General features: G+C 35.2%; 3 protein-coding genes across 17 annotated transcripts in view; 2 read left to right on the plus strand and 1 right to left on the minus strand.

The window, feature by feature from the left end:
- The window catches only part of ppfibp2b (PPFIA binding protein 2b), a 56,358-nt gene extending 48,716 nt beyond the window's left edge, over positions 1-7,642 (plus strand). For 10 of the 15 annotated variants that reach the window (XM_052597425.1, XM_052597428.1, XM_052597430.1 and 7 more), the window contains 8 exons: positions 10-121; positions 1,071-1,159; positions 1,241-1,363; positions 1,453-1,578; positions 1,747-1,935; positions 3,384-3,566; positions 4,657-4,722; positions 6,584-7,082. In XM_052597425.1, coding sequence (XP_052453385.1) covers positions 10-121; positions 1,071-1,159; positions 1,241-1,363; positions 1,453-1,578; positions 1,747-1,935; positions 3,384-3,566; positions 4,657-4,722; positions 6,584-6,697 — 1,002 coding nt within the window. In that variant the 3' untranslated portion in view covers positions 6,698-7,082. Of the gene's footprint in view, positions 1-9; positions 122-1,070; positions 1,160-1,240; positions 1,364-1,452; positions 1,579-1,746; positions 1,936-3,383; positions 4,206-4,656; positions 4,723-5,913; positions 6,440-6,583; positions 7,083-7,493 lie in introns of those variants that run through there. The other 5 variants (XM_052597431.1, XM_052597434.1, XM_052597437.1 and 2 more) reach the window with 3 other exon arrangements.
- rep15 (RAB15 effector protein) lies at positions 7,533-8,468 on the plus strand. Its single transcript, XM_052597444.1, has one exon. It carries the CDS (start codon positions 7,533-7,535, stop codon positions 8,277-8,279), a length of 747 nt encoding a protein of 248 aa, XP_052453404.1. The 3' UTR covers positions 8,280-8,468.
- Positions 8,469-9,026: 558 nt separating this feature from the next.
- Positions 9,027-12,833, minus strand: LOC128014128 (NADH-cytochrome b5 reductase 2). The gene is made up of 9 exons (XM_052597443.1): positions 12,675-12,833; positions 11,791-11,949; positions 11,619-11,691; positions 11,395-11,501; positions 11,150-11,279; positions 10,859-10,942; positions 10,665-10,750; positions 9,414-9,513; positions 9,027-9,324 (listed from the first exon to the last, which is right to left on the minus strand). The coding sequence occupies exons 1-9, from the start codon at positions 12,687-12,689 to the stop codon at positions 9,152-9,154; spliced, it is 927 nt and encodes a 308-aa protein (XP_052453403.1). The 5' UTR covers positions 12,690-12,833; the 3' UTR covers positions 9,027-9,151.
- Between the last annotated feature and the right edge of the window lie 559 nt (positions 12,834-13,392).

Raw genomic sequence — 13,392 nt, forward strand, 5'->3', positions numbered from 1 at the left:
CACATTTAGGAGCTGGGAATTAAACATCCGCTCCACAGGAAGAAGCTCCAGCTGGCTCTTCACTCATTCAGCACCAAAGTCACAGAGAAATCCTCTGAACTGGACCACATCTGGGTCACACGTATGTACCCTTAAACCAAACTTACGAGACCAATGCAGGCATTCTGAATATGAATAACAATTTATAAATAAATAATACTGTTCACACATGTAAAAAAAGACAATGAATTACTTATCCGTATATTAGTTAAATTGAGGGCTGTCAGTTTAACACGTAATTAATTAGTCATGAAAAATACCGCGGTTTAAAATATTTTAACGCAGTTAATGCACTGGCCCCACGAACAGTCCTGTAAGTCATCTTACATTTCATACTATTGAAAGATTTTTTTGGCAAAACGTCAGCAAATCAGAAGTAACTCGCAAAGAAGTAACTTTTCGCGGTGATCGGTTCTGCGCAGATCTCACACAAAGACATTAGCGCCACCTGCTGGCAGTTTTAGTTTCTTATTTAAGTGTTATTTCATTAATAATAATAAAAATAATAAACATTAACGTGGTAGTTCACCCCAAACTTTTATTTCGTCATCATTTACGCACCCTCCTGTCATTTCAAACCTTTCTTCTGCACAAATGAAGGTATTTTGAAGACTTTTGGTAACAAAGCTGATTTGGTTACCAGTGACTTAAGTTGTGTGAACAAAACATTCTGCGATGTTTCTCACTTTCTGTCTTCTTTTAGGTTCCAAAGTTTGTTAGGTCTTGGCCTAAACATTTATGTGTAATACATTTTATGTTGAATCAAATAAAATATTTCTTTCTAAAGCTACTATTTTTAGTGTCTACTTGATACTTTCTCATTTAACACAAGCTTTAAATTATCTTTTGTGGATAATTTTACAGCCAAATTTAAGACTTAAATAATAATGAATTAAAAAATTTATGAATTAATAAATTGATATTGAATTTCTTTTAAGTGACACTCTTAGTTCTCCATAAATACACACATGTGTATTTTAGATAAAGCAAATAAGAAACGACACACTCTAAACTGTGTTATTTCTACACAGGTTGGCTGGATGATATTGGTTTACCGCAGTATAAAGACCAGTTCAGTGAAGGACGTGTGGACGGTAGAATGCTGCAGTACTTGACAGTGGTAAACATCACCTATAGGGCCTTGCCAATCAGATTATAGGACTATTACATCATATGTGATCAATTTTGCTTGTATTTTCAGAACGATCTTCTGTTCCTGAAAGTCACCAGTCAGCTGCATCATCTCAGCATCAAGTGTGCTATCCACGTCCTACATGTTAACAAGTTTAACCCCAACTGCCTCAAAAGAAGACCTGGAGATGAGGTGAGGATGAAATAAAAAGAAATCGACTTCAACACTTCCAGAACTGATAATTCTCATTATATAAATGCAAATTTGTGTTGTTTTGACAGAATAAGATGTCGCCTTCTGAGGTGGTTCAGTGGTCCAATCACCGTGTGATGGAGTGGCTCAGATCAGTTGACCTGGCAGAATACGCTCCCAACCTGAGAGGCAGCGGAGTGCATGGAGGACTCATAGTGAGTAAACTTTCTCCAAATGAATTCTTATGGACGCTTCTCACTTGAGCTGATGAACAACCAGCAGCCAGCCATTACCAGAACATGCTAGAAAATGCAAAGCAGCACATTAAGAACTACCCAGAACACCGTAGCAACTCCAGATCTTCTTTCCTTTTTTTCCCCCAGATCTTGGAACCTCGTTTTAACTCGGACACTCTGGCGATGCTCCTGAACATCCCGCCTCAGAAGACTCTGTTGAGGAGGCATCTGGCCACTAACTTCAACACGCTGGTGGGCTCTCAGGCTCAGCAGGAGAAACAAGAGTACCTGGAATCATCAGGCTACACGCCGCTGACCACCACTGCTAAAGTCCGGGTGAGCAATCGCAGATTTGCTGACCACTTCTTTAGAAACGCCTTCATCCGTGCGGCTGAATGAAGCCGGAACATGTGCAAACACATGCTTCAGCTGCCCGCTTCCTGTTTAATCTCTGCTGATGCAGCACATGTGTTTTGACACTTCCATTTCGCTTAGTCCATCTAGACCAGATGTGCTGAGCAAGTGCTCCTACAGTGTGTGACACACTTACTAAGCATATTGAAGCTTTAGATTAAACTTTTTCATCGTCTTTTAGGCAGTTGAGCGAACCATTAATTTTCTTGATAACAGAAAGAGTGTGTGTTTAAAAAGACGCTAACTCTGCAGTGAAAAATATATTCTGTCCCGTAAAGATGACACACTGCATTAAAGGGTCTCTTATTATTTTTCTATTGTTTAGGTCTGGTCTGTTGTCACAGTTTGGTAGTTTCAATCACAATCCGATTATGATCATTTGATCATTCGCAGTGTATTAAATCAAGATTTGAATCGTATCATAAGATAGTTTCTGATATCCAGCCCAATTCAGTTTAAATGTAATGATTAAATAATGAAAGTGGTGGAATTAAATAATGATTGAATTTGGTGAAAAAAAAAAAACTTTTATAATTATTATTTGAATATTAATTTAAATGGGATTTAATATTAATGAAGATAAAAATACATTTGGTGAATGTTTTTTATTATTATTATTATTATTATTATTATTATTATTGTTGTTGTTGTTGTTGTTTAATCAAAATGTGTGTCGTATCAAAAGGTAGTTTCTAGTATCCAGCCCAATTCATTTCATTCATTTTAATTCATTTAAATGTAATAATTAATTAATGAAACTGGTGGAATTTAATAATAATTAATTGAATTTGGTGGGGGAAAAACATTATTATTATTATTATTATTATTGTTGTTGTTGTTGTTGTTGTTGTTGTTATTTGAATATTAATTAAATTAATTTAATTAAATATTAGTTTAAATGGAAGTTAATAATAATGAAAAAGAATAATATTTGGTGGGAAAATGTGATTTTAATAATAATAATAATGTGTAGTAGTAGTAGTAGTAGTAGTAATAATAATAATAATAATAATAATAATATTGTTGTCAGATAAAACCACTAAAAACTAAATCAAACTAAAAGCGAATTTGGGCATTACAACATAATGTAAAAAAATATATTCATTTGCTAAAGATTTAACAGTGTTATTAAATTATTGTTTTAAAAATTAACTTTTAGTACGCATTAGATGATGGCAATTAGGTAATTTAATTGTAAATTATAATTTAAGGTAATTTAAATGTTAAAATATTGGAAATGTGCATGCACAATTAAATGAAATAAAAAGAAATCTCTGATATCTATAACTAACCGTTATACTGGTAGTCTATATATGTTATTTCCTTTTATTCGAGCCGTTGTGTATTATTCTTAATTTGTTGTTCCTCAGCCACGCAAGACAGGTTTCTCCAGTTTTGGTCACCGTAAGAAGCGATCTGACGACTCCACAGACTACATCTGCCCTCTAGACACTTCACAAGCCCAGGCCTTGCTTAACGGGGCCAGCCGGCCCTACAGCGGCTTCAGGGGCCTGAGCCCCATCTTCGACAGGGACCCAGAGAGACGGGTGCAGGTGGGAGCTCTACAGATCTGACGCTCTACTAGCTGTCACCGCTGAGCTTGCAGACAATAACCCTCCACCCATATCCCACAAAACCACAACAACCTCCCAACGACACCCTGGCTCTGTTCAGTGCCATTAAATAACATCCCAGCATCCCTCATTGATGGACACAAGACCTCAGTGTGGACACTGCAGGAAGACTTGGATCCAAGGGTTTATCATCTCACAAAGGCAGCAGGGTTTAGCAGAATAGTGCCAAGTATCCTGTGATGGACAGTCAGACACATTCAACTTTATAGCATTTTTTTGTGAATTGTAAACAAAAAATGTATTATGAGATTTATCTAACAAGTATTCCATTTTTGTAACCTAACATCTGTGCTGTTTTAAAAGACAGTGTGTACAATCTCGTGCAATATTTGCATTTTTAGGGATTAATTTAATGGTGTATTTATGGTGAATTTTTAAAATAGCATACAGACTACTATTAAATGTTCAGCAACACGTATTAAATAATCTGATGAGGTTATTTTCATACAATAAAATGCACAGGAGTATTTTTATAGGTAGATATCTTGCCTCTTCAGATAATGTAGCGACATATAATCCAAAATATTGTGACATAATCAATAAACCTCCTCAATCACAGTGATATTGTGTTTTTTGATGACACAGAGTTGCTATATATATTTTTCCCCTTAGTTTTATCATTGTTGATGAATATGTTTTCCCAGCTGTAGACATTTCTAAACGAAATCATATTTTAAAAACAACATTGAAAAGTGACATCGAGATGCATGATTTGCAAATATTAAGCATTAACCTGCTGTCATCCATGCATCTGGCCACCACCAAACGCCCATTTTCACAATGTGGAGAAGTGCATGCTGGGAAAGGACTTATATGCACTTAAGGTACAGGTACTTTCTAATATACATTTCACTGTCTTCACAATATTAGCACTTCATTATCACTCATTGCTTCTGCTTAATATATTCCATCTGTTAGTAACTATATTTGCAATTGCCTATGAATAAAAGATGAATATGAACTTCTATTATTTACATTGATATATTAAATTGATATCTTGGTTTTTCAGTTGTTGCACACTAAAGGATCAGGGATGCAGATCGAGGCCTTATCCAGGGGAGTTAACAACCTCACAGTAAGTGGATAACTTGCTTTTTTTTACTCTAGGGTGTCTATTAACAAATTATTCTTCTAATTGTTTGTTAACCTAAATATACAGTATATTTAAAATGATACAATTATCAAATTTGAAAATAAAAAAAACACATAATTTAGCAATGTGAATATTGCTGGAGTTTCCAATGCAATATAGCTTAAATATATACTTATACATGTATATAATAATTAATCATATATTGCTCTAACAGACACAACTTAAAGATTTATTACTATTATTAGATGTGTTCCTGTGGCTCAGTGGTATAGCACTGCGTTAGCAGCGCAAAAGGTCACAGGTTCAATTGCCAGGAAACAGATTTTTTACACTGGTAAAATTTTTTTATAAAATGTATAGCCTGAATGCACTGTAAGTCGCTTTAGATAAAAGCATCTGCTAAATGCATAAATATTTATGTTTAGTAGTTGTAGTAAGACTCATGTTCTGTTGAAATTATCATTAAGGGAAAATTAAATTAATATTCTGTATTTATGTGCACCAGTATAATAATTGTTTTAAAAGGTTTTGCTTTTGAGAACCCTAGAAATGTTAAAAAGGTCAAATAACAATCACATAAAAAAAACAAAAACCCTGTTATAATCAGTAATTATGTTCCCACTGGATGCAACAAATGCCTCATTTGTAATGGGTTTTGTTTTTGTCTTGTTTTTGTTTTGTTTTGTCACCATACTGTGATACATGTCCCAGTGAGAACACCAACGTGAGCTGGTGTTCTCACTGGGACATGTATCACAGTAGTGTGAGGGGCGTAACATTTCCATCACACGCTTGAGGCGCTCATGCACTGGATAGCTGGCCAATCAGAGCACACCTCGCTTTTCAGACCAATGAGCTTTGTAAAAATCGACACGTTTCAGAAAGGTGGGGCATAGAAGAGAAACATTAATGTACAGAATGTGGAAAATAATGTTTTTTAACTTTAAACCACATTTCATTACATCAAATACACCAAATAATGTTCTTTTTAGCATTAATATGAGCCCTTTAAAAGTCACCAAAATTCTTCTTATTATTATTATTTTTTTTATCATTTTCAGACCTAAAAACTGTGTTTGGTCTGATCGGGGCCCTAACTCTGCTTAACTAGGTTTAACTTCAGCAGATCTTCTTCAGACTAATCCTGGCACCCTCACCTCCTCTCACTTACAGTACTTACTCAGCCGAGACGAGCTGCTGAGGGGAATGAGACGCAGCCAGACCGCCCTAGAGTGACTCCACAGTCCTCAACCTAACCACCTCACCCTCAAAGCTTCAGGACCTGAACTGTGTAACACAATCCTACCTAATCCAGCTCAAGAACACAGCTCTACTATTTCTGTTATTGTATAAATACATTATTTTTGATGTGTTTTGAGGTTATAATGTACTGTTTGACAATCAGATCTGTGTTAGAGAGAGCGGACAAAAAAATATTTTGTTTAATATGTGGATAGCACTTCTGAAAAGCCTTTCTGTCAATAGTTGAATCATCTACCTCAACCACCGTGTTTTTCTTCAAATACTGTATTCATGTAGCCAATGGAACTGGATGCGAGTAAATCCTTCTGTTTGCTGAACACTTTGTCATTTTCTTTTACTTAATCTTTTTCAAAACTATGTAATATGTTAAAAGCAGTTTGTTATTCGAGGAGATATGGTTGTTTGCTTGATATACCTCAGTTAAGAGTGAAAAAGGGTTTGTTGTGGTGCTAGGTGGCTTTATGCCGTGTATGATGACTTGCCCAGTGTGTCCCGTGACCTAACTGACAAACACAGTGACAAACTTTGGGAAGCCCTTATACGACGGCTAAGCTTTAAATGAGCACACTTATCTTAATAGGACTCCAGAGAAGAGAAGAAGGATCCAACCACAGGTTCACTCTCACCCAATACAAAAGAAAGAATAATATTGGTGAGTTATTTTAAATGTCCATTGACAACTATTTTATTATAACAGACACTGTAATGTTTGCGATGCCACCTGTTTGATTATTTTAATATTTTTGTTGAATGTTAATTTGTAAAAAGAAAAAAAAATGTATATGCAGTTTTTTTTTTTTTTGTTTGTTTTTTAGAAAGAGATCCCTTATTCTTGTTAAGGCTGCAGTCATTTGATACAAAAATATTGTGAAATATTACAGTTTTTACTCCAGTCTTCAGTGTCACAAGATCATTCAGAATTCATTCTAATGTATTGATTTTCAGCTTAGTTACTATCCAATATTATTGGTGCTCGGTTAATAATAATGGTGGTTATTGTTATTATTACTACCCATGTCAAAAACTGTTATGGGGGGAAACGGATATTTTTCCTTGTTCAATAAAAAAAAAAATATTTATCCTTTAATGCATTAAAGTATTAATATCTATAAAAAAGACTGATAGTATATATTTTAATATACATAAAGGTTTCTTAAATATATGAATATATATATATATATATATATATATATATATATATATATATATATAATATGATATGATTAGCCCTAAACTATTCAGTTTTAAAAATGCAAACATTACAAAGTTGCTTTTAATCAATTTGTATTCTTGCTGAATTAAAGTATATATTAAAATATATAAAAACATAAGCGATATTAAGTAATATATTAAAATATTTTACATTTTATGATTTTTTTTTTCTGTTAAATTTCATTCATTTTAAATGTGACTTTTGATACGTTAAAGCTAAATTAGAAGAAACAGTAAATGGAAAATGCAATAATGTAATTATGTGTCGATATTTTCAGTGTATAAGGGAAACTACGCTTTGAACCAGACCAGCTGGAATGAAGCAAACAGATCTGCAGTATAAAGCCAAAACCCCTTTTTTCAGAACCTTATGGGCTAAACCCAACAAAACCACCTCGGCAGACCTCATCCGCCTCTTTGGCGACTGCATCCAGGCGGCTTCATCCAGGACAAAGGAGTATCTGCTCTTCAGGGACCCGGAAAACAAATTCCATCCAAGTCCTTCAACCCTAAGCGAGATCTTTCTGATGACCTACATCCAGCACAGCAGCCTGCTGAATCTCAGCGACACGTTCAACTGCACGGCCATGACCCCAGAACAGAGGATCCTGCTGGGTGCCCACTGGGTCTGGGCCATGCTGGATCAGCCAAACAAGAACCCCCGAATCCAGATGGCGGTCCACGTCTTTCACCTGCCAGAAAGAACCGAGGAGAACGATGAGGAGCTGTCCTTAGATATCTACAGCGACATCATGCGCATGGCCGGGATGGATGTGGTGGAAAGAACCCAAGCTGAGAGGATGGTGGAGTTCTGCTCTTCCATCGGAAGAGACTGTTATGCGCTTTTCCTCTTTTTTGGGCGCCAGAACGACGAAGGGAACATTTACGGGCTGCTGAGCAACAATCTGCAAGCAGCTGTGGGGAAGTGTGTGAGGATTGACCAGGTCTTTATCGATCACTTCTTCAAAGGTGCGAAATGCTTCGTCACTCCAAGTGAGATGTTGCAGGCAGTGGTCAGAAAGGAGGGTGGAGGTCCTCTGACCATGCTTGTTAAGTTTACTTAACAGCTTTTTTGTGGGTTTATTCTAATGAGCAGCTCATCACTTGGTAACAGATGCTTTGAATGCAGTCCTGGGTCTGTATGTTGATGTTTTTCCAAGACTTTCCAGCCTTATAACTAGTGTCTGTCTCCAGCAATACTTAACTGTTACTAGGTGCAATTAAAGTGCAGAAATAAAAAATTTTGCTGACTAGTTTTGTACCTTGTCTGTTTTAATACCTTGTAATTAAATACATTCATAGCAATATTTTTCTACAGTATTCAATTTAGTAAAGTAGTGTCTATCCATCCATATATCTCCTTTTTTCTTGTTTTTATGTAAACAAATATTTGTACTTTTAATATAGATGTTCCACTAATTAAAAAATATTATCCTTCATCTTACTTGTCCTTTTACAGCGAGAATAATTTATATTACATTACTTAATATATTAAGTCTTGTTTTCAGAGAAATCTGTCAAAATGATAATATTTCGTTTTCAATACTATCATTTTCTTGATTGTTATTGGTCTTGATCATTACGTCGATAAATAATATATTATGTTGTGTTTTTAGAAAAATTTATAAATCTTAATCTATTCAAATTTTCTGAGGTCTGTAAGAAATGAAATATTTAAATAGGAAGGTGTTTTTTTGTTTGTTTGTTTTTTTGCAATATAGTGTAAAGTTAAAAAAAAAAAAAAAAAAAAAAACTATGGACAAAAGAAAGAAAAAATATTCCTGAGATAATTCACCACAAACAAAACCAAATGGGATTACCAAAAGATCTATTTTTAAACCCACATCTGGCAACAATTTGACATGTTTAACAAGATGTAAACCACCTTTTACAAATTATCAGAGAATTAGTTTGTGTAATATCAGTGGCAGGAGACTTAGTATGCAAAAGTATTCTCTGTTTTGTAGCCCAGCTTGTCGAGGTTTGGCAGACAGGCGTACTGGATCATGGGGGGTGGACCGCACATCACGATGAGCACATCATTGGCCGGAGGCGGGAGATGGTCTTTTATCATGTCAGCATCAACAAAGCCTTTGCTGTATTTCCACCCTGTCATAAGAACATAGACAGAAAACCTACACAGTCATCTCTACTGCAGGCCAGTCAAACCATCATCATTAGTATTCATCTAGATATACCTTCAGAGGGCTTGTCCAGTGTGTACCACAGACTGAGTTTATCAGGGTGATTTCTGTGAACTTCTTCCAGCTCTTTGCGTAACAATATGTCCTCCTCCGTCTGTGAGAGAGAAACACACTTATAAGCACAGCTGACAAGGTGCTCTGATGTTTATTAAGAGTGAATAATCTACTTCTTGGAAAGTGTCAAAAATTATGAGTTAACACTCTGGAAATTTCTTTTTTTTTTATTTTATTTTTTTGTAATAGAAAAATATATTTATTCTTATGTTCCACTATAATTCAGAAACCACATAAAAATTATGTAAGATATTAAGTCTTGTTTATATAGAAATCTTTCAAGATGTTTATTTGTTTGGGATGTTAAGACTGTGTTCAGAAAATATCTGAATTGTTTATTTTGCTTATTCCGTCGGAGATGTTTTTTGTGTTCAGGCAAAAATATAAAAAAAAAATTAAACAATGAGTAGTTGATTAAAACATGAGGGAAACATTTAATTATTGTTACTAAAGTAAATTAATCTACTTTTTAATAGAACGAATTGGTTCAATTTGATTTGATTGGTCAAGCGCGTAGTTGCACTAGTTCACAGTTGTATCACTCCGCTCGTCAGTTCGTAGTTTGTCTTACGAAAAGAGAGATTTATTATAAGTCAGAGCGTCAGTATTTTGTCCCACACAAGGTGGAGCTGTATGAGGTTTTGTCTTGAAGTATGGAACGAGCTTTTCAAAGTTACAAGCATCAGCTTTTAACTTTGAAATTTTATTTCGCTCCGTTTACTTGGAGCGGGAAGAGTGAAACTAGAAAACCCGGACCGGATCTCGAGCGGAGAGGTTTTGCAGCGCTATTTCTATCACTCCGCTCCACTCATTAACGGACTCCAGTCCTGTTGGGGACTATTTTCTTTGAAGGAGAAAAAATGCATGCAAGTAACTGGCTAATTTATGAAACGTATATTTTATTTTCTATATTATTTACTTAATTGAGGATATTTAGATGTTGTTACTGTAAAGCAACACATGAGCAAAACATTTCTGAGCAAAATAAAACCTTACAACTAAATTAATTAATAAGAGAGAATTCTGTAGGCTGTCATTAGTAGGCCTATGTCACAATAGGCCCCGAATTTCGTTGTCAAAAACATCGTTTACCATTTTTAATCTCCATACGCATATTGATATCTTTTTACAGTACTGAATTGCTTATTTATTTGTTCGCTTAATCAATGTTTCGTCATAAATGTGACTGACCTGGTTGGCAAATATAAGGGAGCACTTGGTGTTGTCAGCAGGATCTGCGGTTATACTCCTGATCAGCTGCAGCATTGGAGTGATGCCTGAAATAATGAACGTGTCATCTTCAATTTATACATATTTTGTTTAATTATCTTGGCAGAGACACCTGGGAACCTACTAAGAGTAGCCAGTTCAATGTCCATCATTACCTGTTCCTCCAGCAATCATGCCCACGTGTCTGAACTTCCTTACTTTGGATTCAGATTTTTTATCAGGTCGAATAGCAAACTGCCCTGTAAATGTCAGTAAGGAAATATATTCAGCATATGAAGCAGTTAAATATTTTAAAATGCATCCTTTATACAGGTCATGCTTTTGTTAGAGCAATCTTAAAATAATAACACAGCGCCCTCTAGTGACTGAATACACTGCATCATACAAAACAGTGGTGTTCAACATAATAACCTTATGTTAGGCTATTATATTGTATTTTTCCTTACCATTTCCATTGTATACCAATAATCCATTTGGACCTCTAAAGTCAATGGTGTCTCCAATCTTCATATCATTCAAGTACTGAGACATCTTGCCTCCATCGGGATAGTTTGGGTGAGTATTTTTATAGTAGACCTATCATAACATTTTAAAGAAAATGATTATTATATATTTTTTAAACATATGAAGTATATAGCCAACTATAAAACATAACCAGTCATTTGCAACCATAAAATGTATTGCATTGCACCTTTACAACTAGATCGACGTATCCCTGGTCCTCATCGCTGGACACAGGTGTGTATGCACGAATAGCCAGATTCCCATTCACCTTTGCAGACAGGTAAACATGCTGACCTGTGACACAGAATACAAGATCCGTCTTAGAAAACACTTGGTGGAATTATACGGTGTCAGATTTCAAGGTCAGGTGATTCTGCTGACGTGATAAAGATATATAGCACAATGTCCTACCAATAGGGAGACCAAGAATGTGAGAAGAGGACGGAAGACCGAACCGGAATTTTTTCGTGTCATGAGTGATTTCCTGTTGCAAAGCAAATACAGATAGTTCAGATGAGTTGCAGTAATATTCGTGCTTTCCTTTGCAGGAGAAATCTCTGTTCCCATTTAAATTCTGACTGACCTCTTTCTCTATGAGTGGCAATGGATATTTGGCATTGGGGTCCTGCAAGGTTTTGGGAAACTTGCTCTGCTTTCGACCTTCGTTAGAGCCTCCTGGTTTTAGAAGGAGGAAGAGGACCGTGATCACCACTATAGATATCCCGATTAGAACAGGGACTGTCTGCAAAGTACATGTTAAACACGTTACAACTAAATGATAAATATCAATTTAATGTTAAATTATACTAAACATTTTAACTTTTCAGGAACTACAGTGTTATATTTTATTTGATATAATTTATTTAACATTTCAACACTGCATAATTCCCATACTTGCAATATTTTAATGACTTTATTTATTATTCTATATTCTAGAATTATTCTATTGTTTTGTAGACAAAATGTAGTTGAAATATACATGTTTACATATAATATATGTAACTAGTTTTTACATTTATATGAACTTCAATAAAAATAAAAAATGAAAAATGAAAAAAAATGAATAAATAATAATATTAATTATATAGTATACATTATTTTTTCTTTTGTGTTTAATGCATGACTCCCATGCTTCTTGCATTTGTTTTGATGACTTAACTATTTTTCTAAAATGTGAAAATAGTCATAATAACAAAGTAGGTGTCTTTAAATATTTGAGCAACTTTATACAGAGCAACTAACACTAACAGACTATTGGTATATTGTGCTACATTCAACATTGAGTTGATAACCTGCATATGCCTGTAATTACTTCTCACCTTCTTTCCACTGCTATCATTCGAACCAGAATAAAATCAACAGACAGCTGTGAAACTGACTGGGAGGAAAGAGAAGGTGCTAATTGCTTCTTGCAAGGCAGTGAATTTGTGAAAGTGCTATTAATTTAAAAAGGGAGAAATTACTCACTAGAACTTGATCCATGCTGCAGTCTTTTTCCTGTACTGCATCCGTTAGTATGGTCAGGGTTCAGCGTATGTGAGGTTGAATTTGTTCATGGTTAATACTTTGGTGTATTCCAACCTTTGCACCAAGGCCAGTTGATAATAGAAGAGTATGGACTTGATGAAATCCAGCCAATTGTAGTCGGCCTCTCGGTGGCCCCAGCCAATAGGAATAGAATATTCAAATGAGCAGGCAGTGACAGAGCACTGTCTGTGGTTGTTGGTGTGTGTGTGTGTGAATGGTGTGAGATCACCCCACTACATGATAGCACATTGAGCGGGATGGGTCAAGGAAACTCCTCAAGTACAGTACGTTAGATGAAGGCCATTAGAGTAGGAACAGAAATGCCTGACATTTTTAAATAAGATTTAAAATGCTTTATTCAAGTTAGCAAAGGTGATCTTGGTTTAAGAAAAAAATTATATTTGGAAAAAAAATGTTTCAGAATACTTTAGGAAGAAAGATTTTACAAAAAAATATTCTTTTCACAAATGCTAGTAAGTAGACAATAAATGTATACCTCACAGCTGACAATTCATGTTAAATGGTTGTTAATGTGAGGTTTTCACTCCATGTCTAAATGCTGTGAGATCCAGTGCATAATGGCTGGTACTGAGGAATATACCGCACACTTCTGGATTCCACCACACGGTTCTCCCCGGTCCTTCACTCCCATCAGAAC

This window comes from Carassius gibelio, chromosome B25, assembly GCF_023724105.1.
Source record: "Carassius gibelio isolate Cgi1373 ecotype wild population from Czech Republic chromosome B25, carGib1.2-hapl.c, whole genome shotgun sequence".
Taxonomy (NCBI): domain Eukaryota; kingdom Metazoa; phylum Chordata; class Actinopteri; order Cypriniformes; family Cyprinidae; genus Carassius; species Carassius gibelio.